This window comes from Lytechinus variegatus, chromosome 17 (assembly GCF_018143015.1).
Source record: "Lytechinus variegatus isolate NC3 chromosome 17, Lvar_3.0, whole genome shotgun sequence".
Taxonomy (NCBI): Eukaryota; Metazoa; Echinodermata; class Echinoidea; order Temnopleuroida; family Toxopneustidae; genus Lytechinus; species Lytechinus variegatus.
The window spans coordinates 17,843,914-17,868,491 of NC_054756.1; the positions used below are offsets into that span (position 1 = coordinate 17,843,914).

Genomic DNA, 24,578 nt, shown 5'->3' on the forward strand with positions numbered 1-24,578 from the left:
TTGTGCTATTTATATATAAAAAGACGATATGCGATATATTTATTTTGTTTCTAAAATACTCAAACAGGACCGAATAACTCACTTAGGCCTATGTAAATTTACAATGGTTATCTCACCACCACGTACAAGTACGAACATACCCACACACACACACACACATGTTTCCACGATGCTTGCATTTATCTATATAGAGATACAGGTGCAGCTGAAATTCTTTATTCGTAGTAGGAAAAAAATCTTACACAATGAACATGTTCTAGATTTAATGTCAAAATCAAATATTGATTCCATGGGTAATTCAGTGTCGTACCTAGGACAAACGGCGCCCGGGAAAAATGCTAACCCCCCCCCCCCCCCCTCCTTCCTTGATACGGAACTGGGGTAACTATTAGAGTGGATTAGTGACAGAAAATGAACGACCCTACATACTATATGGCATAATCTAATTAATACATGAGTAGTCCGAGTACAAACCATAGTGTGTTTCAAACAACGTAAAATGAAATAGATTCTACCTTTTTCCCACAACAAATTCACTATTTGGGATTATTAGGGATTTTTTTGGTATACTGCATACAATACTGATACATCAAAAACTGTATTTCAAATTAAGTTCTTATGAAATTCTAAAAATATACTGTCTATATTGAAATTAAAATTGAGCAAATCCATTTCATACGGTATTTTTATTTACACAAAAGAAATAGTGGGGTGTTCATAAGCCTCCACTTATTCATCAATTGACATGATTGATGGAATATTTAAATGCACGATACATGTTATCATAGAATCTCTTTTGATAAATTTACAGGATTCTAAATCGTAGCACGAAAAATTTCAGAAAATTTAAACATTGTCATAATATGAAAACTTTTTCAACGTGACCTTGCCCACTTATCAATTATGGAATATAATTATATTCAGTTCTAACGTAAATTTAGTATACCTCAATATAAAGAGAGCCGACTTTCATGTAAAAATGAACAGCAAATTAGTCTGACTATACTAACACTATGACAGTCTTATCAAATATGATTTTGAATTAAGTTATGATATTTTACGATTCCGAAAATAGCCACGGTGCAGTTGAATTAAAATATTGATTAATAATGTTCATTATCAAAATGATGAGTTGAGACATATCAGCGTTCTGGTTGAGTTTGGTATGTTTCTGGTCGATTTTGTATTATTGTGGTTGAAGTCACTAATGCGTTGAATATTCATCAAAATAAGTATTTGTTTGGCGCAATAAGGAGATGGTAAAATTACGAAGTGCATAACACAAATTGCCCGCCCGCGATTCGGTCAGGACTTCATTTACATATCCAGCGTAGACTCGTACAATCCGTCATCAATTTTACTGAGTGACATGTAATTCTGTGAAAAATAGCAATAACATACTCATTATTTCATAAATTGGAGTATTTTATATAATCATCACGATACAAATTATGATAATTGAACTAGTTATATGACTGCTTAACTACTTTTATTTTAATGTCAAATAAGATGTTACAGTCATTCGGCTTTACGTTCTTTTGTGATAATAATAATAACAATCACAATGATGATAATAAAAATAACAATAACGATGACAATAATAACAATGATAATTCACTAAAACAAAACTGGTATAATGATAATATATATATATTGTTAAGAGTTGAAAAACGTTTTAAAAAAAAAATAACAGGCATGATAGACCCATTCCCTTATATAACAATAAGTCATTTAAGAATGGATATGAACACGTGTCACAGTATAAAATATGCATCTGAATTTTTTCTTACGTGGGCCTTTTCAAGAATCGTTTCCAGACTCTTCAGGATCAGATCAAAACTACTTCGCTTTTCAGCTTCTTTCTCCCAACAACCAGCCATTACTGCATACCTATATAATTACAAAGAGGTAAATGAATTGTGTGATGAACCTGAAATGAGTAAAAGAAAATTAAAATTCACCGACATTCTTTATAAAAAGCTTTTTTTTTCTAGATTATATATGCTTCGGATTTTAAATAGTAATAATATGATTTTGTTAATCTCTCGTGCTGTTTAAACTTTAACAAGAGAATTTATATTATGTCTAATTGCAGAGCTCGTGAATTGTTCCAGAAAACTGATAAACCCTTAAAGTCTATATTCTTCAAAGTCTTTACCGAATACTGACTCAAAAACTTTCTTTCTGACCGTTTCATGCTGTCTAGCTTGAGAGCATTTCTGTCAAGAACTCTTCTATACACCAACCTGGGGTCTTGATGGCATTCCGACTTGTTTACTGACGGAATGCTGTGAGGAGCTGGTACCTAAAATAACTAATAAGTTGGCCGTTTTCCATGTGGCTTTAAGGTGGTCCGACATCTGTCCTCACATCAAATATAAGTTGAACAGTGATGGTTTAAAGAACTACCGACCAATTTTGATTCTTAAGTTTCTGGGAAACACAGTAGATACTGCAGGAGTTACTCATTTTAAGAGCTACCTTTTTGAAAGGCTGCCTCCTTGCAAGAACTCTGTCGGTCTAAATACATTTCTGAGAGGCAGCACTTTCCAATGATATCCTTTCACATAGGTCATGAAGTAATTCTAGTTCTTTTGGACTATTCATCAGTTCATTTTACAATTCGCCATGACAGCATATTCCAGAGAATGTCGTGTTTTTTAATCCAAGGTCATGCATTTGACTGGATTTGAACACTCCAAACAGTTTGGACTCTGTATTTATAAATGGTGAACACACATTGACAAAAGTCATCTTAAAAAAAAATGTAGTAGATTTCACGGTACACCATGTATGTATCTTTCTTGGGCAAGTGTTGGTCCTTAAAAGTACCACTCAATCGCGACAAGAGTGTTTTTGTCGAGAATGAGAAAAGTTTGTAAAAGCAGGCCTTGCAGGGTACATGTCTCTGATTGGCTGGACAAGTCACATGACATCCGCATATGCGGACGTTGGTGACAACACACAAAACTAGGCAAAGGTCATTGTGCCACAAAGGTCTGTCATCGGAGCGTTGGTATTACCATTAATACATCATATTTAGAATTTTCCGATTCTCAGGGATTGTGCAAAATGTCTTTAATATGTTGACAATACTAATTAAAAGAGTAGTCTTCAGGTTGAATAGTAAGAGAACAGAGGTTATGCATATATGTAGATGTTATTCATGTCAAGACTGGAAGAAATATTGGCGTTTTATTTGATAATCAGTTTACAATGCACAATTATATCAATTATTTATATTCTGCATCATATACATTGCTTATTCAGGTCATTCAAGAACAAAACAGAACAAAACAGGTACAACACTGGACCATCTGTATATTAGAAGATCCTTCCATTGGTTTTCGGTGAGATCACGTATGGTCTTACTACACTCATTTCAGCGTTTTCATGAACAGAAACGATCAAAGTTACTTGTGAAATATGAACCTGTTTTAAATCTAAGATCATTCCAGGACCTAACGGAATATCGTACCATTCTGAAAACAATATTTCGCGGCAAACGAGGATTTGCATATACAGCGTCGGAACTGGCATCCTTCACAATTCAAGGTAAATTGTTATAGTTGGGCAATTCAAATCCGCGTTGAAAACAAATCTACTTAACTGATGATAATTTGACATTTTCAGCACCTTTCTCTGATCTTTTCGTCTTGATTTTCCTGATATGCAATAATACCCTTTTATAGAATGCGCTATATAAAACAGTTCTTTATCATGATTGTTATTATTTACAAATTATCCAACATTACTATCGCACGATATAAACAGGTAATGTCAGACAGAATTGCAAACAATAAAAACTAAAATGAAGAATATTGTGGTAAAATAATTACACTTCTTGTCCACAGTGATGAGGGCGTGGCATCTGGTAACCATCGATAACTTTCATCTGGACCATGTCAAATGTCATTTTAGGATAAGGTCTGGATCCTGTGAGAATAAAGATATTGTACTTATCCGTTCACTATCTATTTTAACTATTAAAATAATGACAATAATAGTGCTTAGTATCAGTACAAATATCATGAATGCTGAGTTGTTATTCTTCTACTAGTAGTATTACTCTTAAGTATAAACATGATCCAGGTTGTTATACTCTTTTCCTTCTACACTGTAAAAAAAAATATTGAGTAAAATTTTAACCAGAACGAGGGAAATTATGTGTCAATCCAATTTGGGAAAGTATTCCATCCAATGCGTGAAGCATATTGTCCGGTAAGCATGGTAAGGATAAAATATAAGCAGCAATTACTTTAGTATGCGCAAACTTTTCGTCACACTTGAGAAATTAAAATGCCCAAAAGAAATTCCCAATGTTCATTGAGCAATAATTACCCTAATGGAGCATTTTTACCCAATATTGTTTTTAGAGTGTACTGATTCTGTTGCTGCCACTTCTACAATTATTACTACTGTTATTATCAAACTATGCCTATATCTTTCAACATGTTCAATACAAATTGCAACTTCGTGTTCGTCTACGTTATTATTGGAGATGAAGGTAAGGTTATACTCAATATTCCAAATATTTCGTTTATTTCGCTTTGTTTTTGTTTACCTAATGTTACAATTTCCCACAAGACGATTCCAAAAGACCAAATGTCTCCTTCAGTCGATTGTCCACCCGTTGCCATGGTTTCAGGGCAACTCCATCTTGTTAGTTTCTAGGAATGTGGAAAATAAAGAGAAAACCAAAATGTATTCATTAAGTCCATCCTGACATCAACCGAGATTGTATTAAAGAAAAATTAAGAAACCGTAAGAAAGTTTATTGCTGAAATAAATGTACCAAATTTTAAGAAAGCGATTTTCTTTTATGATTTGTGTTTGTAACGTGACATGCAAATTTAAGATCTTTCCTTACAAAATGCGTCATCTAATATAAAAGATCATGATAAATTTACATTTTCAATGGCGTATGAGGATATAATATTGTATTTCTCACAAAAAAACTTGTTTGAATTAGAATGACTAAGATTATTATCCACGGATAAATATTTTTTAATTTTCCAGGGAAAAAGGCAATTTATAGATGTTGCATCATGGTCAATCGCTCAATTGACGACACAGGTTGAACATTTTGAAAATCAGTTATTCTAAGATGGATTTTGCCTTCCTTTTTTAAAGGCCACCGCACACCTTACGACCCGACTGGTCGGCGACTGGCTTGCGACTGAGTGAGGGGAGATGAATCGCAAGGCAGTCATAAGCCTCGACACCGCACACCTTGCGATCCGATCTGCGACTCACGCATGCGCTTTTTGCTTTTTGGCATAGCATCTGAGATATTGCGCTTACTACTGCGTATGCGCGTTGATAATCATGATACGCTTTATGCAATTCTGCTGTCTGATTGGCTGGAGGTTGGAGTGAGCTTACGATCCAGTCATAAGGATTCAACATGTCAAATCCTTCGGATTTTCCTTGGACTTGTCTCTGACCGGTCTGCGACTCTGAAGCTGACGAGCGCTGTGACGTCACATCTCCCCTCACCCAGTCGCAAGCCAGTCGGCGACCGGTCGGGTCGTAAGGTGTGCGGTGGCCTTAACATTCAATGCTCCGCCTTTCTGGAATAAACTTTATTTCCATATCCATCAATCAGTTAACGTTTCGTGATAGAACATTACTATTAGTTGTCTTGACTGAAGGTAGTTAGAGATACTTGAATTTTTCGGTTAACTTAAGTTATCAGTTAACTTCGCATGATCGAATCCATATCGTCTACAACCATTTTGTCTATTATCAATTTCGTCTAATTCCCACTTGGTTTACTATACAATTCTTCTAATGATCAATTTGGTAAGAGTCATTTTTGTAATTCCAATCTGAAGATTAGAGCAACGGGTTTTAGACCAAGAGTAATTCCATTCAAAATAACCATGTCATTAAATGAATAAGTAGTAGGGCTTCAACTTAAAAAGTGTGATGAACTTTACGAACAGATTATCATTACAACTCGGAATACCCACAACTTTGTCCCTAAATAGCAATGTAGATAGTCCATAATCCGATATCTTGCACAGCTTTTCATCTGCCAGTAGCACATTGTGAGCACAGAGAGCTCCATGGGTGATCTGTACAAGGAATCGCAATGCATAATATTTTACATATGAAATGAGAGGAATTAACAAATTTAAATGACAGTGTATCTATACACTTATGTGCCATGGCTAATGACAGAGATTGATATATCTACGGGCAAACCATAAAAAAATAATGGTGGAAGGTTGCGCAGCAACATGTCAGAAATGAATACCTTGTTTTTTGTGAATTCCTAGCGACTTGTTGCGCGATTTTCCACTGTCACTTTTCAGGTTTGCCGTAAAAATAGGGGTTTTACATTATTTTAAATGATAATGAGAGCGGTGTTGGCTCAGTCGGTAACGCGTCTGCCCGTCGAACCGAAGATCGTGGGTTCGAGTCAAGGAGTCAACCCCGGGCGGATGACTGAAGCCAGTGCGTTGTGTGTAAACGTCTCTCTCCCATGTTTCATAGATGCAGGCTATGTTACAATGGAAAACACTCCGTCCCTCGGATAGGACGTTAAATGGAGGCCCCGTGTAGAGGAGTGGTCCACCTGCATTCCCCCCCCCAATCAGTTATATCGGGAGGAGAGACTTGCGGGTCATAGTGATTCAGTTCGCTTTTCGCCTCCCAGGCACAGGTGACGCCAAACAATAATAATAATTATTAAAATTACATTAATAAGAGCAATAAATCATAATAACAATGATAATTCTATTAATTATAACAATAACTAATGATTTTTCTTCTCGGGTCACTACATAAATCCTATTCAGTGGATGGAACGAGATCTAGCTCCGGGGTTAAAAGACTCCAGATCTTTGGCAGTGTATGGCTCTGGTAGGAGAGGGCAAACCAAAAGGTGCCACATCGTCTGATTCTCCCAAGCAGTCACAGATAGTGTCTCCATCCCTGATGTAGCCTCATTACTGCATAATGACTTTTCACGTTCATGTTCCAGCCCGCCAAGACAGCCAAGTTGTTGGTACCTCACTTGACACCGGGGGAGGTGATTCACTACGTCCATAAGAGAGCTTGTGCGTCACAATAATAACAATTATAATAATAACATGTTTATATAGCTCATATCACTGCCAAATGCGTCCCTATGCGCTTAATTGGATATTATTATCCTGGCTTTAGCCTCGCAGCCTTTTACAGTGCGATTGCATTTCAAGGAATAAATTCCTGCCAGGTACCCATTTACCTCACCTGGGTCGAGTGCAGTACAATGTAGATGAATTTTTTGCCGAAGGAAATTACGCCATGGCTGGGATTCGAACCCACGACCCTCTGTTTCAAAGTCCGAAGACTAATCCACTGGGCCACAACGCTCCACCCTCACAGGCTGAAGGTAGTTTCTATATAGGGTGATCATTCGACGGTGTGCAGAGCTATCAAATGATTCAGTCGAGTGAAGGAAGCTGTGTCTTGGTATGCTTGACTTTCTTTTGGCTGGGTTTTAGTTGAAGAGTGGATGACGAGGCTCATCTTCTTCCTTGGTCCCCTCCCACTCTACTGATACACCCCTCCTGATGTATGGATGGGCAATACCACACAGTAGGTAAAGATCATCTACTATTATTGGTCGCAGACATCCGGTAATTGCTAGACAAGCAGCATTCAGGACTGGGTCAACTTTTGCAGCATGGGATGGCTTACACCAGACAGGAGCTGCGTACTCTGCAGTTGAGTAGCATAGAGCAAGAGCAGTCCTGAGAAGGCTTTCCATCTCTTGTTGGAAACCTTCAGTTCCATAGTCAGGTTTTTGTCTGTCTCGGTAAATGTCCGTTGTACGTAGGACAGCGGTCTATGACGACGAGTGCGTCAACATTTTTTCATAGCTGCACCTGACCCTCAGCTGATGGTCTGCATCTCTGTAGAAGACACCGAGTTGGGGTTTTCTCTAAATTCACCCGGAGATGATTGTTGCACATTAAGGGGTCAGCCCTGCCATAGCAACGTTGAATGCTTTTTCTACCTCGTCAAAAGACTGCTTCTGCGAAGTTATGAAGAGGTTATTAGTGTGCAGGTATCCCTACTACTTGGGTGGACTGGTCGGTCGTTCGCGGAAGGCCATGTTTTCTGCCGTCTTCTGCTGCTAGAACCACGATATCTACCAGGAACTACCGGCTTTAAAGCATCTTTTGGATCGCTGTGTCAACTTGACGTCCTTTGTCATCTCAAAGACTTTACTCATGATTATCCTATGATTCACGATGTCGACAAAGACTGGTCTAGTTATCAGTCTTTTCTCGACGGCATTTTGAATGAACTATGTCATATTCACCAGTTGAATACAGGACGTTTCTGGACTATAAATCCTCCCTGTTCCGTATCAAACGGAGCTCATCAACAAAGGGAGCAATCCCGAAGGGGCCATTTTCATTGACGAGTGGATACCATGCGCGACCATGGGGTCTCGAAAAGGACCCTAAACAGAATGCTCAGTAGTGAGCATATTATTTACTAACAAGCTATACTTACCTATACCATCTCATCAAATTGCTATTCGTTACCCTAACTCGAATAGCCACCGGTAAAAACTCCCCGAAAAAGGCTAACTGCATTCAGGTAGCCTGGGAAACCCGTCACGGAACGAGACCCATAAAACCCGGTCTCCGCATATAAGCCTCCTCTTTCGTAGCCAAGGAGGGGCGAAGTCTGCAGGGGAGGACGGGTGGGGAGTTATAGGTAAGTATAGCTTGTTAGTAAATAATATGCTCACTACTGAGCATTCTGATTTACTACACTGCGCTATACTTACCTATACCATCTCATCAAATTGCTAGAATAGCACGGAAAAAACTGGAGGAGGGGCAGAAATGAGACCCTTTCCAGACATGATATCATAACGATAAAGAAACTGATAGACTATAAAATGGAGCAGTCTCCCAACTGGAGAAGCTACCCTAGGAATGACGGGTAAAAATAACATCAACCTCATTAATGAAATATATCAACTGGAAATAGTTTAGGAACGATTAGGACAGGACAGAACCGCCGAGGCAAAACCTGTGTCTCGGCTTATAACATCGGATAAGTAATAAGATACAAAGGTATTGGAATTGGTCCAATAGGCTGCCTGGAGAATCTCCTCTATAGAGGTACCCTGAAAAAGCGCCCAAGATGTTGCTATGCCCCGTGTATCGTGGGCTCTAATGGACCCTGATAATATGGCGTCCCCTCCACCTGACTTGATCCCCTGTACTAACCATCGGGAAATTGTAATTGGACTAACAGGGCCGTGAGGTTCTATTGAACTAATGAAAAGTTGGTGGGAAGTGCGAATACATTTAGTCCTATCAATGTACCACTTCAAGGCACGTACAGGACACCATAACCTATCTTCGGAAACTGACGAGAGATTGTTAATGGCTGGAAGAACAATTTCACAAGGTTTAGAGCTTTCTTTTTGATTTTTAGCTAGGAAACCTGGTCTAGGGATCAGGCGGACTCTGCCCTTCTCCCAACGGATATGACCCGGCCTTACCGTGAGTGCATGAAGCAAACTACGTCTTTGACCTGAAGCTATAGCCAACAAGAAGGCTGTTTTAATGGACAGATCAAGGAGGGAGCATTTATGCATGGGTTCAAAGGGGGGTTTCGCCAGGGCCCGAAGGACCCGCGGAAGGTCCCATTTGGGGAAGAGTCTTCGGCGAGGAGGATTCTGTAAGAAAAAGGATCTTGTTAGTCTGGCAAGGACAACTGAATTTGAGATAGTTTCCCCATTAGAGAAGCCTGAATGAATGGCTGCTATGGCTGACCTGTAACCCCTTATGGAGGAGACAGATAAACCTTCATCAAATAGTAGAAGTAAGAAATCTGCTATCTTACCTAAAGAGGCAGAGGTTGGATCAATCTGTAAACTGTCACACCACCGGAAGTATCTCTGGAGTCTAGAATCATAAGTGTTCCTGGTGGAGGATCGCAGGAATCTAGAGGCCATGTCTGCAGCTCTCTCCGAAAGGCCCGCTTTAGTTGCTGATTTCCTGAGATGGGCCAGAGTGTTAGGCAAAGTCTTTCCGGGTTCGGGTAATAAGTGTCCGTCCCGGGTTGTTTTAGGAGGTCCACCAGTGGGGGTAGTCTTTTGGGAGTCCCCACTAGGAGATCTGTAAGTGTTGTGAACCATGGTCTCCTCGGCCACCAAGGTGCGATGAGGAGAACGTAAGCTTCTTCCTTCCTCACTTTCTCCAGCACTTGAGGTATTATGGGAAAGGGCGGAAAGGCGTAACCCAGGATCCCCTTCCAAGGGATTGTTAGGGAGTCTGTCGCAAAGGCTAAGGGATCTTGATGTTTCGTGCAATAAGTCGGGAGCTGCTTGTTCAGGGCTGATGCAAATAAGTCTATCTGAGGCTGGTCGCCCTGACTGAAGATTCTCTCCACTATGGTGAGATTGAGTTGCCATTCTGATGGGAGATAACTTCCCCGAGAGAGGAAGTCTGCAATGTAATTTTCTTTCCCTGGGATGTGGCAAGCCTTTAGGGTTATGTGATTGTTCTGGCACCATGCTAGAATTTCCAATGTTAGGAAGCAAAGAGTAGATGACCTTGTCCCTCCTTCCCTGTTTATGTAGGAGACCACTGTGCTGTTGTCTGATTTTACCAGAATGCACTGGTTGGCAACTTGGGGGAGGAAGGCAAGTAGAGCCAGTTGAACCGCCTTCATTTCTAGAACATTGATATGCTGTGCTGAATCTCTTTCTTGCCATTGGCCGGAGGCTTTGAATTTCCCCATGTGTGCTCCCCAACCCAGCTTTGAAGCATCGGTCGTTAGGGTGAGGTTTGGTTTTGGGTTCTGAGTTTGCTTCCCTTGGTTCAGAAATCGACATGCTGACCACAGATGAATTGCATGCATCATCGCATCTGTCATGGGAACAAGATGGTCCCTGGGGTGAATTCTGGGCCTGAAGTGTCTCAGGAGGTGCAGTTGGAGTGGCCTCATATGTCGTCTGCACTGCGGGATTAGATCCACTAGGCTTGCTAATAGACCGAGGAAAATTTGCCAAGTTCTGGCTGGCGAGCATGAGTTTGAGTAGAGCTCTGCACCTACTGACTGGATCTTCTTTATTCTGTGAGGGGAAGGGCGAACTATTAAGTTTGGGATGGATATTATCGCCCCTAGAAACTCTGGTGATCTTGTTGGTGTGAACCTTGATTTTTCTTTGTTGATCAGAAAACCTAGATCCGAAGCTAGCTTTCGGACAACGCTTACGTTGTAGGCAAGAGAGGTCCTGGAAGGGCCGAGGAGGAGCCAGTCGTCCAGGTAACAGAAGATAGTAATGCCTCGCCTTCTTAACTCTGCGGCGAGGACTCTCACCAGTCGGGAAAAAATCCTTGGGGCAGGCTTTAGGCCGAACGGAAGGGCTATGAACTGATAACAAACGTCTCCTACTTTGAAGCCCAGAAACTTGCAGGCCTCTGGGGCTATAGGAACATGATAATAAGCGTCTTTGAGGTCTATAGTGACTGCCCATTGATTGGGATTTATCAGAGGTAGGATGGTTGAAAGGGACTCCATTCTGAATGTTTGATCTGGGAGGAGTTTGTTTATCTTCTTTAGGTTGATTATCATGCGAAAACCCCCGGAGCGTTTCTTTACCAGGAAAACGGGGGAGAGGATGAGGGACTTGTGGTCTGGGACTGTTATGATAGCTCCTTTGTGGAGTAGAGACTGTATTTCTGATTGGAGAGCCTCTCGGCGTGAAGGATCCCTTGGTATGGGGGTCTGTTGTCGAAAATGGGAAGGATGAATTACTCTTGGGAAATTTGGATTGTATCCCGACCTTAGTATCTCTAGAACAAATTTGTCTTTGGTTATCTTTTCCCAGTTCTGTAAGCAAAGAAAAAGTCTTCCCCCTACTGGGACTTGCTGAAGGTGGGGAATGACTAGTGTTTGATTGTCAAAAGTCCCGGTTTTGAGTGGGGGCCCTAAATTCGGTGCGCTGAAAGTGGGCCTGGCGGCCCCGACCTCCACCCCGAGGTTTCCTATGACTTTCCCCGCGGCCCCTTTCAATCCTGGCGTCAACACCAGAGCGAGGGAAGAAGGAGAGGGATGACCCCTTATGTTCATTGTAGGCCTGGGGCTGGGGTCTGGAGCTAGAGCTAGCAAAGGGGGGTCTCTGGGCCTGGCCCTGTCTAGCATTAGCGGTGCCTGGCGGGCTAGGTCTACTCGAAGAGAGCCTATAAAAAGTCTTGTCAGCTGTGGTGCTGGCTGAAATAGACTTATCCAAAACATCTTGAAAATGTCCATGAAATAAGTCCTTACCTTCACAAGGGAGCTTATTGAGCAGTCTTGCTGCCTCTTTTTCAATTTTGAGGGCATCTAAAACTTTGGCTCTTCTTGCCCTCGAGCATAGTAGAGTTGATCTTGCTGCTTGCTCATACTGGAGATCAGCAATCTTTGTGAGTGATTCTAACAATAAGTTTTTGTCACCGGTAGAGACTCCAAGCCGCTCAGCCTCACTAAGAGCGGTTAACAGGCACCCCTGGTACATCGCGAGTCTCATACTGCTCCGGGCGGCCGCGTCCAGCGATGCAAGCTGATAGTCGGCTGAGCGGTAGCTTGAGCTGCGGAGAGGGTTACGGCCCGATCTAGACTTCCTCGCTCCCGCATCCCCGACACGGAAAGCAACGTCCGGGACTGAAGGTGTGCACAAAAAATCCTCAAAGTCTTGAGCGGCAAATCGATAATCCCTCGACACTTCTTTACTGATCGGTTTAAGCCGAGAGTGTTGCTTATCTAGGCCCCGAAAGCAGGATTTATACGGGGCATCCATCTTGATCGCCGGACTAACTTCGTCCGAACGAGTAAGGGACGAGTTCAGGCGGAAGATTGACTTCTCTCGCTCAGTTTCGCTACTAGTATTGTCTTCGGCCCGAAGTTGAGGGCAGTATTTAGTCAAGATCAGGGCTGACTGATGCCTGTTCCCACTAGCCGGAGTATCGCGTTCGTGTAAGTCAGAACTCTCTCGTACCCCCAATGGTGATTGTCCTCGTACGAATCCCATATGCTGGGCAGCTTGGAGGGAATGCGCGGGGCTGCTATTAGAATTAGATGGTGAGAAATCGCCCCAATCTCTTCTGCGAGATGTAACAGGTCGGTGGTAATCAAATTCCGAATCAGATTCTCCCACAATGGAAAATACTTTTTCTCTACGGCTAATACGAGGCGAGTTATCATTAGCCCCCACTCTGCGACCGTTACGAGGCGATCTAGACCTCTCTCTACGTCTAGAATGAGTCGAGTCTTCATTAGACCGTTGTCTCGGGCGACTTTGTCTATTACTTGCCGGGCTGGCGGTAAGCAAATCCAGAGGGTCGGGGTCTGGAAGGGTCGATGGCGGCGCCCGCTGGGGAAGGGCCGCCTGCAAGGCTTGCAAGATCCAACTACCCGCCTCGGCGGGGTCTGGCAATGAATGGACTGACCTGTCACAATCCTGGGCCAGTCGGCTCTTTTTCTGAATTACAGGGGGTTGTAGTGGGTCAAGACTTTGAGTCTGATTGTCATGAGAACACGAGTGGTCATCGCGAGGCCTCTTCTTGCCCGTCCTATTCTTTGATGAGGAGCTACCCCGATCGGAAGGAGTGTAAACAGTCTCTTCCGATTTATCCATACCCTTGTCTACCTCCCGCCTATGGGACTGGGTGTCTGATTGTGTAGAGGTATTAGCCGGCGTTGTCTTGGCCGGGTTATTAGTGTTAGGATTCTTGTTCTTCGGCTTTGTCTTGGCCGCCTTATCATTATTTTTCGGCTTTGTCTTGGCCGAAATATTGACCCTCGGCTTTGTCTTGACCGAGTTATTCTCCCCTTGATTGAGATTTGGGGAGGCTTGGGAATTAATGTTCATGTCAGTTATTTCTTCAGACATCGTGATTCAAAAGAAAAACACTGAAGCGCGGTGGCTAAACGTTTACTCAGCGACGTCGCGGTAACGAAAGAGGAAGCTTATATGCGGAGACCGGGTTTTATGGGTCTCGTTCCGTGACGGGTTTCCCAGGCTACCTGAATGCAGTTAGCCTTTTTCGGGGAGTTTTTACCGGTGGCTATTCGAGTTAGGGTAACGAATAGCAATTTGATGAGATGGTATAGGTAAGTATAGCGCAGTGTAGTAAATCACGTATTTTCAAAAAAAACTATTCTGAAAATGCACCCCTTAACAAGTATTGGCGTGCGAAACCCTACCCTAGCAAGTATTGGAAATAAAACGATACTGTTGGCAAGTATTCGCTGAATTGAACCCTAAAAGAAGTACAGCGATATTTCAATTATTATGTCACGGATGTCGGTCGTTGGCTTTACCTTTACCCCGGGACCTTTACCTGCATCATTGGGTTTAGTACAGCCCCACCTCCTACACCTCGCGCAACTCATACTCTAAACACGTGGTGTTGCCTCTTGGTGCAAATAGTTCATCTTTTATAAAACAAAATAGTCTTGATTTTTTATACCCTTGCAAATTTGACCCTGAACACGTAGCCTTCCTAGCGAAAATAGAGACATTTTTTTCATTATTTTAGTGTTTTTTGCACCCTTATTACGTTACGTACGTAACGTGCCCTATTTTGAAAAGCGACATCCTTTTTACGTGTTTCTTGGTTGCGCATGGTTTCCACTAGTCAATGTAAGTGCCCCCCCCCCCCGGGAGCAATGCCCTAGGATAGAAGCCTTTCAAAGAGCTTGTATATGGGTCTGTACCTTTGTGGGATGGCTGGGTCTTTGTCTGGTTTGAGTAAGGCAACTGCCCTATATTTCCTCAATTGTTATGTTTTCACTCAGAGAGTGGTTTTGTATAACAAACAGCAACTGAAGTGCACCAGATACAAGATGATTTTTCAACAGCAGATTTTTCAGCAGCATTACAAACTTGTGCTGTAATGGGTAGGGACTACATGGAGGTCCTGAATATAATGTATCCAGATCTAAAGCAGTTGCTTAGTTGTTTACACGTCATGATTAAAAAACTTCACGGAATATTCAATTTTCATGTTCAATTATATACGATATAGGCCTAAAAACATGTTAGCTTGCGCTTTCCGCTCGCATGATTTACATTTAGACATCATGAGATTATTGTTTTTTTAAGAATAAAGCAAAAATGTAGGCCTACTTTAAACTTCATTCACTATTTATGACTAGCCCCTTAAAAAAATCAACGAATATCAGAATATGGCTGCTGATCTGAAAAATAAAATATGAATGGAAATATCTTTTTCCTCCCCTCCGATTGATGAAAACCAGCTCTGCACTTAGGAATGACGAAAGACAATGTGAATGAGAAGAATGAGGATCACTACCATCATGACCATGACGCATGGTTGTCGGACGTCGGTACAGATATCTGTCAGTAATATATGGCCTCCAAACCCTTCACACTGGAAAAGTCCAAACGACGCCCCTGCGAACAACCTCCATTCCCTTAAAGAAGAATTCCAACAATAATCAGTAATTTCCCTCTCATCGCTCAGCAAACATTGACGTCCACATCGTAATATGTACCCATTTAACACATGGATGGAAACGTCTTTCCAAAAGACACAATGAAACCGATTGGAACACATGGCCTTACAAGTGGATGGTCAGAACCCTTACACCTCATCGCCATTCGTAGTATACTTTGGCAAAATAAAGTCGGTGCATGCCCCTTGAAGCCGGCGATCTAATAATCATATGATTAGAAGCCGCTATTTTTACGAGAATCTTGTAAAAGCGACCAGAATAGAATTTGGTCTACCAAGAACCATAACTTGAATCATGACATTGGACGTCAGGTGCTCTCAGCCAGTAAAATGTATCATTATACCAAGGTTTTCATTTTTTATCATTATATTTCATCTGTTTATATCCACCCCCCCCCCCCAAAAAAAAGAAGTACTCTTCCAATAATCGTAAGTTGCCTGACGTTGTCTTCGGTAAATATGGCATGCAAAGTCTAGCTGTCGTATGAAATAATTTACCTTTTTGGACACGAGAAACTCCATCCCCTTTGCAACCTGCCAGGCCATGTTCAATAGCCTACCTTCATCATCATCATTGAGACGTTCACTCTTTGGTTTTAGATTTTTGTACGTTGGCTGAGAATGTCCCCGTTTGGCTTGCAGATAGGTGAGTAGTGTACCACCAGAAACAAACTCGTACAGAATGCTTCCTGTACATGACGACAACAAATTACATGACAGTCACAGTGATCATGGAAACATTTCAGGGCCCCCGTCTTACAAAGAATTCCGATTGATCCAATCAATCGTAACTCTATGGAAATCCATGGATCAGTTTCATTTTTTTCTTCTACAGGAAAGTTGCACAATGTCCTTTGTACACATAAAGAAGCAAAATGGATTTTCAAGGAAACAATGAATGCATGAAAATACATCATAGTTAGAAAATATTTTGAACAAACATGCATTATAGATGTTGACGCTGCTTGCCGTCCATAGTTGTGATTGATCAGATCAATCGCAACTCTTTAAGACGGGGTTCAGAATGATATAAGTACATTGAAACAGGATGATAGAAAGATGTTAATATCGTTGATTATGTTGTAAATGTTTATTGAAAGAACCATATTTATAAAGAATAACGACTACTAGTATACCATTGATCAGAAATAGTAGCAATTAAGTATTGAACCCTATGAAAAATGTCCCTTTCTCTCGTATTATGATGAGAAGGTCTCATACTCACGACCTATTTTAAGGTGTCAACCCGCTTCTTTGACTATAAACAGTAGATTTCTCCTGGTATTACGAATATCAACCCTTATCATGTGCTTATGGTAATGATCATACTAAATACAGCATGATGCTACACTGATTCCAACAAATCCGACTCCAAAGCGACCAATGGGAGGCCTATGTCATTGGTAATATATACGTAATTGTTCCTTTTTATTACATGTACACACTGAATACTATTTAGCCATGTATTGAAACAAAGGATACCCTAGCCTTACAAGCCCTGCTTTTTTAGGGGTTCTCCTTGTCTTTCTCTCAATACGTAATTAGTTATTTGCTGTGTTTCTTTTTTTCTACCGTAACAATGATTTATGGTTAATTGGTTTTCATTTGTAGAATGTGAAATCACACTTGTAAGATAAAATGTATGTGCAGAAAGAAAGACGAATAAATATCTTATCGATATCTTATCATTAAATCATATGTTGTTAAAAGATGTAAAATGTATGAATTTTAATTTGTTAATTTTACCAGTTTGACATTAGCTACAGTTGCTCTTTAATCTCATACGGCTTTTCTGAGACGAATAATGATAAAGAAACTTAAGGAATCCGTAATAAAAATGAGATGATCATTGATAAAATTTGTATTTCTGTTAAAACATTGGATTCACATGTATACATGATCAAACTAATTTCCTCCTCAAAATAAGATGAAAAAAAATAACAAATGCTATATTTGAAGCCATCCTGCTGAATGGATCATTTGTAAAACAGTGTTCCAGAGAGATAGGACTCAACATGCTGAACATGTTGAAGTATGGAAGCAGGAGACCGTCAAAAACACGGATATACGTTGTGTCGTCATTCAATTTACTACACGACGTAAATAATTACGTAGTGTAGCAATTCGAATTACTACGCGACGTAAATAATTACGTAGTGTAGTAATTCGAATTACTACACGACGCAATTCCGAATTACTGCCCAACGATTTAATGTCATGACGTTAAATGAATTGGTGTCGCTACATCAAATAATTAAGGTCGTGTAGTAATTCGAATTACTACACTACGTAAATAATTACGTAGTGTAGTAATTCCAATTACTACACTACCTAAATAATTACGTCGTGTAGTAAATAATTACTACACGACGTAATTCCGAATTACTGCTCAACGATTTGACGTCATGACGTTAAATGAATTAGTGTAGTGACGTTAAATCAACCAATGAGACCGTTCGTTATATGAGCGCAATGCGAAGAGCTGAGACTCCAGAGTATATTGTACAGGAACGTACCGGCAGGAAGTTAGTTGGATGTTCGACATTTGATATTCAAACTGTGAAGTTGGTTTGATATAGGTTCGATATTCAAACGCCTGTGAACCTTGACCAATATTCGAGTCCGTCATTGCCACGGACCCGATCCGGATAGTACTGCCCCCCCCCCAAAAAAAAAATGTTCTCCAACCGAGAACAATAGGAAATGATAAAAGGAAAGAAAGGAAAGAAAGATGAAAGATACGTTATTTTATGCATACCATGTCAAAATCAATCTCAAAGTTAAAGGTGTTTTTTTTCTCGCTGGCTCGAGACTTATTACGAAGCAAATTTTTGCTGCATGCGCCATTGTGTGCCCCCTCTTTTTGTTCTTATCACGCATTGAGCTTCGAACTAATGCTCGGGCACAATCATAAAACTCCTGTCATACAATGATATGACCCCTCCGTTCTTCCCTTTCTCTCCCGTTCCCCCTCCTTTTTTTTCCAATCTCCCCCTTTCGCTTCTCTCTCTCCTATTATGTATTCTCTCTTTCCTTGTTTTTTTTTACTCTATCCACTGGCGGCACCAAGAGATTAGTCAGGAACGTGGTTCCGGCCATGCTTGAATTCCGTTTTGTTAATTTTAGCCCCCCCGTTAATGTGCATGCGCCGGGTAACCGAGTCAAGTTCTACAAGTTAGGGTAGGTGGTTACCCCGGATAGGCCGTCGGGATATTCCTGGGGGCCCCTTGGAAAAAAAATTAACATAATGCATTAATTTTGTTAATTTGAGCCCCCTAAATGTGCATGCTCCGGGTCAAACTAGTATTTATATGGTTGCCCGAGTCGAGTTCTACAAGTTAGGATACATATACCCCGGCTTGGCCGTCGGGGTATCCCTGGGGGCCCCTCGAAAAAAAAATTCTTGCCCTTTTATTCACTGACGTTTGTCCCCTAAATGTCCTCGTACTTGGGCACGCCAGTGTTGTTATGGTTGCCCGAGACGTGTTGCACCTGTAAAACCCCTTATAGCTTTCAAAACCCCTGAATATATTTGAATATCGAATGTTGGTCCAGCTTCACAGGCGTTTGAATATCGAACCTGAATATCAAACCAACTTCACAGTTTGAATATCAAATGTCGAACTTCCTGCCGGTACGTTCCTGTACAATACTCTGTAGTCTCAGCTCTTCGCATTGCGCTAATATAACGAACGGTCTCATTGGTTGATTTAACGTCACTACATTAATTTATTTAACGTCATGACGATAAATCGTTGAGCAGTAATTCGGAATTATGTCGTGTAGTAATTATTTACTACACGACGTAATTATTTAGGTAGGGTAGTAATTGGAATTACTACACTACGTAATTATTTACGTAGTGTAGTAATTCGAATTACTACACGACCTTAATCATTTGATGTAGCGACACTAATTCATTTAACGTCATGACATTAAATCGTTGGGCAGTAATTCGGAATTGCGTCGTGTAGTAATTCGAATTACTACACTACGTAATTATTTACGTCGTGTAGTAATTCGAATTGCTACACTACGTAATTATTTACGTCGTGTAGTAAATTGAATGACGACACGACGTATATCCGTGTTTTTGACGGTCCCCTGCTTCCATATTGAAGAAGGTTTCAGTTTGAATGTTTTTTTCCTACTATGAATAGCGGTCATTTTCCGGAGGGATAGTCAAATATGAATATTGCTGGACACAAGCGTGACCAAAAAACGCGTTTAAATAGGTATTTTTGTAGTTTTTGGACGCGGGCTGCACTTGCAGTCGTTGAGGGTATCAAAAACAGAAAAAGTTGTTTTTAAGACTGTTTAATAGTCAATTGCGTGGTCAACCGTATTGATGGTATTTTTCCCCTCAAGCCTTTTTTTACACTAGCCAAACATGTTTAGGTTATGTTTTTTTCTCAAGCTTTTCCCCCGCCGGGGCTTTTTCCTCCTTGTTTCTGAAAAGTGTTCGGGTTCTTCTTGATTTATACAAAACTTGTTTAGGGGTCATATTCTGGCGACATGTTTAGGGGCCAAAATGTGTAAATAAAGCACTCGAAAATTTGTTTAGGGGGTTATCATGCACAACGAGAAAAACTCGTTTACGGGTGTTTGGAAATAATTTGGTCTCGCATGTGTACAGCAATATATTTGATCTACCCCCTCCCGGGTCATCAGCAACAGTCAATTTTACTACTGGGTGGATCCTTCTAGAAATGTGTTGAATGTTCTATTCAACATCGTTTCGGCTCATCTTATCTAACCTCTTGACAGTTTCTGTTAATGCATGGTGATCTAAGTTCAGATTACATGATTTTTTAATTGAGGAGACCAATCAGAAGGCCTACGGATTTCATGCTCCGTTTATTTCATGTATCGTTTGTTGAAAGGTGTGGATGTGCCGTGGTCGAGTGATCTAGGCACCGAACAAGACACATGAAAGACCGAGGTTCGATCCCCAGCCACGACACCAATACCTGGGAGCAAATATATATAGTTGACACACATGCTCAGACTCTCAGAGAGTAAGTGGAAGTGAATGGTGACACTGATCTGTTTTAAAATGTTTTCAACGTGTCTGAGGATACTGACATATACTTACTAAAGATTGTGTGTTACCTTTTTCTGGACAATATCCTAGGCATTTTACAACATTTAGTTGATCCGACAGCTCATAGAGTACCCGGATAGCTTGAAGAAAGTCACCCGATTTGGCCACTTGATCTGAGGGACGAAACGGCATTTTAAATTATTTTGAAAAGCAAGAATGTGGTGTAGAATATTTGAAGAATGTTATCAGTGTACATGTTGAAGCGTTCGATTAGAAGTGTCAATCGCTAAGAAGATTGAGAAAGTTGTATTGTAAATTTGTAGTTATGAATACCTCCTGAAAATTTCCATAGAAAATGTTTATCATGTGTGTGGAAATACGAGTTTAGATGAGGCCAACATGTGCATGATGTACATGTATTGTTGAAAGAAAGTGACCCTCGAATCGTCAAAATATTCCAGGATATACAGCAAAATGCAATTCTGTGGCATCAGTGGACCACCGATCACCCCATCCCCCCCCTCCTTAAAAAAATTACTTGCACTCTAGCCAATTCATAACATCTATTTCTGATGCTTCTTGAAACAACAATACCTACACTCTTTAAAGTAGATCAATTTTAATGAGCTGTCTGCAGTTCTTTAGCGATATATGAAGGAATCAAACTTAAACTATTTCAAGTGGAATCAATTCAGTAACTCTGCAGTTTAAACTAGGGTGATCAAATATGTTAATGATAAATCGACATTTCGTAAGTTTAATCGTAAAACTCGTCTATATCACTAATGTCCATTCTATACTAGTATATTTATAAATGGCATTTGTTTTGAGGAACGAACTAACCTGAAACCAACCTGACAGCAACATCTTTATGGAAGTGACTAACATTGAGACCTCCCTTCCATACTTCTCCAAAGTCACCTCGACCAATCGAACTGAGTCTTGCAAAAAGCGTTAAGTCTTCAGAACCGATGATAGGTGTTCCAGATGAACCGATTTTCAGGGCTGTGTATGCTATTTATAAATAAGAAGAACTGAGTTCGTCTCTACATACTTTGTTTCTCTTTTATCGTCACTGTCATACGTGTTTCCAACATCATAAAATTTCCCCTTAAGAGGGGTACGGCAGGCTAAAATGATATGACTTGAAGAGATAAAATCGTGAAGACTGTTTTAAGATGGCAAAGTTTGCAATGAAGTTGTGAAACTTCACGGCCAAAATTGCAAATTTCGCTACCAACAACTGAAAAATTTGCAACGAAGATCGCTTACTTCTGAAGTAGAATTGTGATCGACCGTACTTTAGAGCCACCCCAATACAATACAGGAATGTTACATGATACGAAGGACAGCTGTAATAAAGGTGCAAGTTGCTCATCATATTATTTTTATTAATAATATCTGGAGGCATCTTTCACATAGAGGATAGGTCTTTTTGCATGGCATGTACGTAGGATCGATACCCAATCGTAAGTTAACACTAACAGGACTGGGGCCACGATGCCCCCCCCCCCCTCGACGCTTCGCGTGATATTTCAAACGCAAAAAGATACCCCCTTAAAAATCATGTCTCTTTTTGTTTAAGTCTCACGCAACTTTTGAAACATACGGGTTTAGCATCGCGACGCCACGTGACTTTTTACGAGACAATGTCGTGCTCAATTTTAAACTTTGTGTACAAATGGGTGATGAAATTCATAAAAGAGTTATTACTTTTCTTTCTAATTGGTCTGCTGAATTAATTCAGGGTTTATTTCAGTTGTTAAATGGTCTGTAATAAGTTCCATTAAAAAATAATGACAAAAGATGAAAAACAAATAAATACGTAAGGAATTAGACTTCCGCAATTTTATTTTGTGGAAACCTCTGAATTAGATCACAAAGAAAATCTGAAGTGAAATTAGGTGTTAAATAAGCAAATAATGTTTTTTATGAATAAATTTGCATATTTTATTCATTAAAGAATAATTATTTTTCATGATCTTTTAATACTGCATTGTAGTTAACGTTATAGAGAAATTGCGTGCCAAATCTAGGCGCGAACCGCGGCGGCCGAGATCAGAAGGGGGGTATTATGCCCCCTCACCAGTCCTCAGGGTTAAGGTCATATTTCAGTTGTGCATTTCCACTGCTGCATGTCACATGAAAATAACTATACTTTGCAAATTCACTCATCAAAGATAAACAAAAAAAACTAACAGACTCAAAAGATCTATGTTCTATCACCAATACTGATGTATTTAATTATTCATAAGTCTTGTCTTGCTACCCTTTTCTTCTCAATACACCAGATTACAAACAAACATCAATCCAAAGTTTGTTTTACTATTCTTCTATGACTTTATAATATACCAGAGTACAAACCTAAAAAAAAATATATAACAATAAACTGATTTACGAAATGAACCTTTTTAAACTTGAAAAACGAACCGCATTATAACTCTCACAAACTAAGATGGATTTATAGTCTCTCAAAATGACACCGCTCAAAATCGTTCCAAATGTTTCATAGTTGTGTCATTCTCTCAATTGATCAAATGTCATACGTCACCGCTTGAAGATTTGACGTTGAGAATCCTTTATGTAGTTAAGACGAAGCTGTGTCGTGATGATCGTACATGACTCCTGAGTGCTGAGTTTACTGGTAGTTGGATCAGAGTTGGATGGGGTGTGTCTCCTGCCCCAGACTACGTGCCATCGTTGGTGCTCTTTATAAATGCTTGAGAGAATTCATCGTAATGAAGAATTTGCCTGTCATTACAATTACAGGTCTTTCCTTTTGCCTTGAAATCACTTGAAAACAAACTCTTGAAATTAATAACTCATGTAGAGAAACTCATGTCGAAAAAAAGTCAAAGAGGCCCTTGGAAAAGGTACCTGTCTCCTCTATAGGCTAGGTGTGTCTGTCTCAAAAATCCTTACTACTTGCCCAGTGCAAGGAGCATGATTAAATCTAATTTGTATTTAACCACCTGGATATTTCCTTCAAACAATGCCCATCCTGGGCTGAATAAAACTAAGAATTTACTTTGAAAAGCCTTTCCTCGGCTGAAAGAAATGAGGTATGTATTCAAACTAGCTCCAATATTGTAGACAAACCACTTTCACACTATAAAGATTAACCTTGGTCACACCTAGTGCACACATGTCATAATGTGAAGACCCTTTCACACTCGAAATTTAATCTCTTCTTTATCTCCTATTACTAATCTTCACATACACCCCTATACAACACCACACGATGGCACTTCTACTTTCCTCCTGTATCCATAGAAACAAAATAAGTGAATACAATCTCACTTCCACTGTGACATTTTACCCCCCAATCTAAAATTGTATTCACTAATTTAGAAAGATAAGCATTAATTCGTCCTTTTTGCATCATATGCTTATTTCACAATAAAATTATCATTTAGGTCTCAAAAGAAAAATAATAACACATATTTATCAAATGTACCAAATAACAAAATCTACTTTATCTTTTTCATGACACTGCTTTAATTTGTCATTTTCTTCATTAATTCTGAAAATAAATCCCAAATGAGCTTTATTCTGGGAATTTTATTTTTCACATTTGTTTCTCAACCTATTTTCAATTAACGTTAAGAAGACACTTTTTTTTAAACTTGTGTCATTTCCCGACGTTCCTTAATTTATTTACAAGCGGCTGAGGAGATCTGCCCCTACGTTATCACTACCTTTTATTGACACTAGTCGAAATCGATAGGGCTGCAAAGCTAGTGCCCATCGCATGACCATTGGGTTGGCTACTTTAGTACGATGAATGTACGTTAAGGACTGGTGATCGGTTTCGAGATCGAACTGGTTTCCATAGAGATATGTCTCAAACTTCTTGACGGCCCAAATGATCGCCAAACATTCTTTTTCGATCACGGCGTAATCCTTTTCACTATCCTTCAACTTTCTACTAGCATATGCGACTGGGAATTTCTCGTTAGCATGCTTTTGTAACAAAACGGCGCCTATGCCGTTGTCGGATGCATCTGTTCTCAACACAAATTTCTTTGTGAGGTCGGGAAGTCGTA

The 24,578-nt window shown here is 40.2% G+C and overlaps 1 protein-coding gene across 1 annotated transcript in view; it reads right to left on the reverse strand.

Moving 5' to 3' along the window:
- Positions 1–1,004: 1,004 nt before the first annotated feature.
- Positions 1,005–24,578, reverse strand: part of LOC121431286 (fibroblast growth factor receptor 3-like) — a 59,308-nt gene continuing 35,734 nt past the window's right edge. Inside the window, exons 8-15 of the mRNA XM_041628794.1 lie at positions 21,376–21,546; positions 20,601–20,705; positions 15,987–16,177; positions 5,976–6,080; positions 4,565–4,670; positions 3,840–3,936; positions 1,791–1,890; positions 1,005–1,377 (exon numbers count right to left, since the gene is read on the reverse strand). Coding sequence (XP_041484728.1) covers positions 1,318–1,377; positions 1,791–1,890; positions 3,840–3,936; positions 4,565–4,670; positions 5,976–6,080; positions 15,987–16,177; positions 20,601–20,705; positions 21,376–21,546 — 935 coding nt within the window. The 3' untranslated portion in view covers positions 1,005–1,317. The remainder of the gene's footprint in view (positions 1,378–1,790; positions 1,891–3,839; positions 3,937–4,564; positions 4,671–5,975; positions 6,081–15,986; positions 16,178–20,600; positions 20,706–21,375; positions 21,547–24,578) is intronic.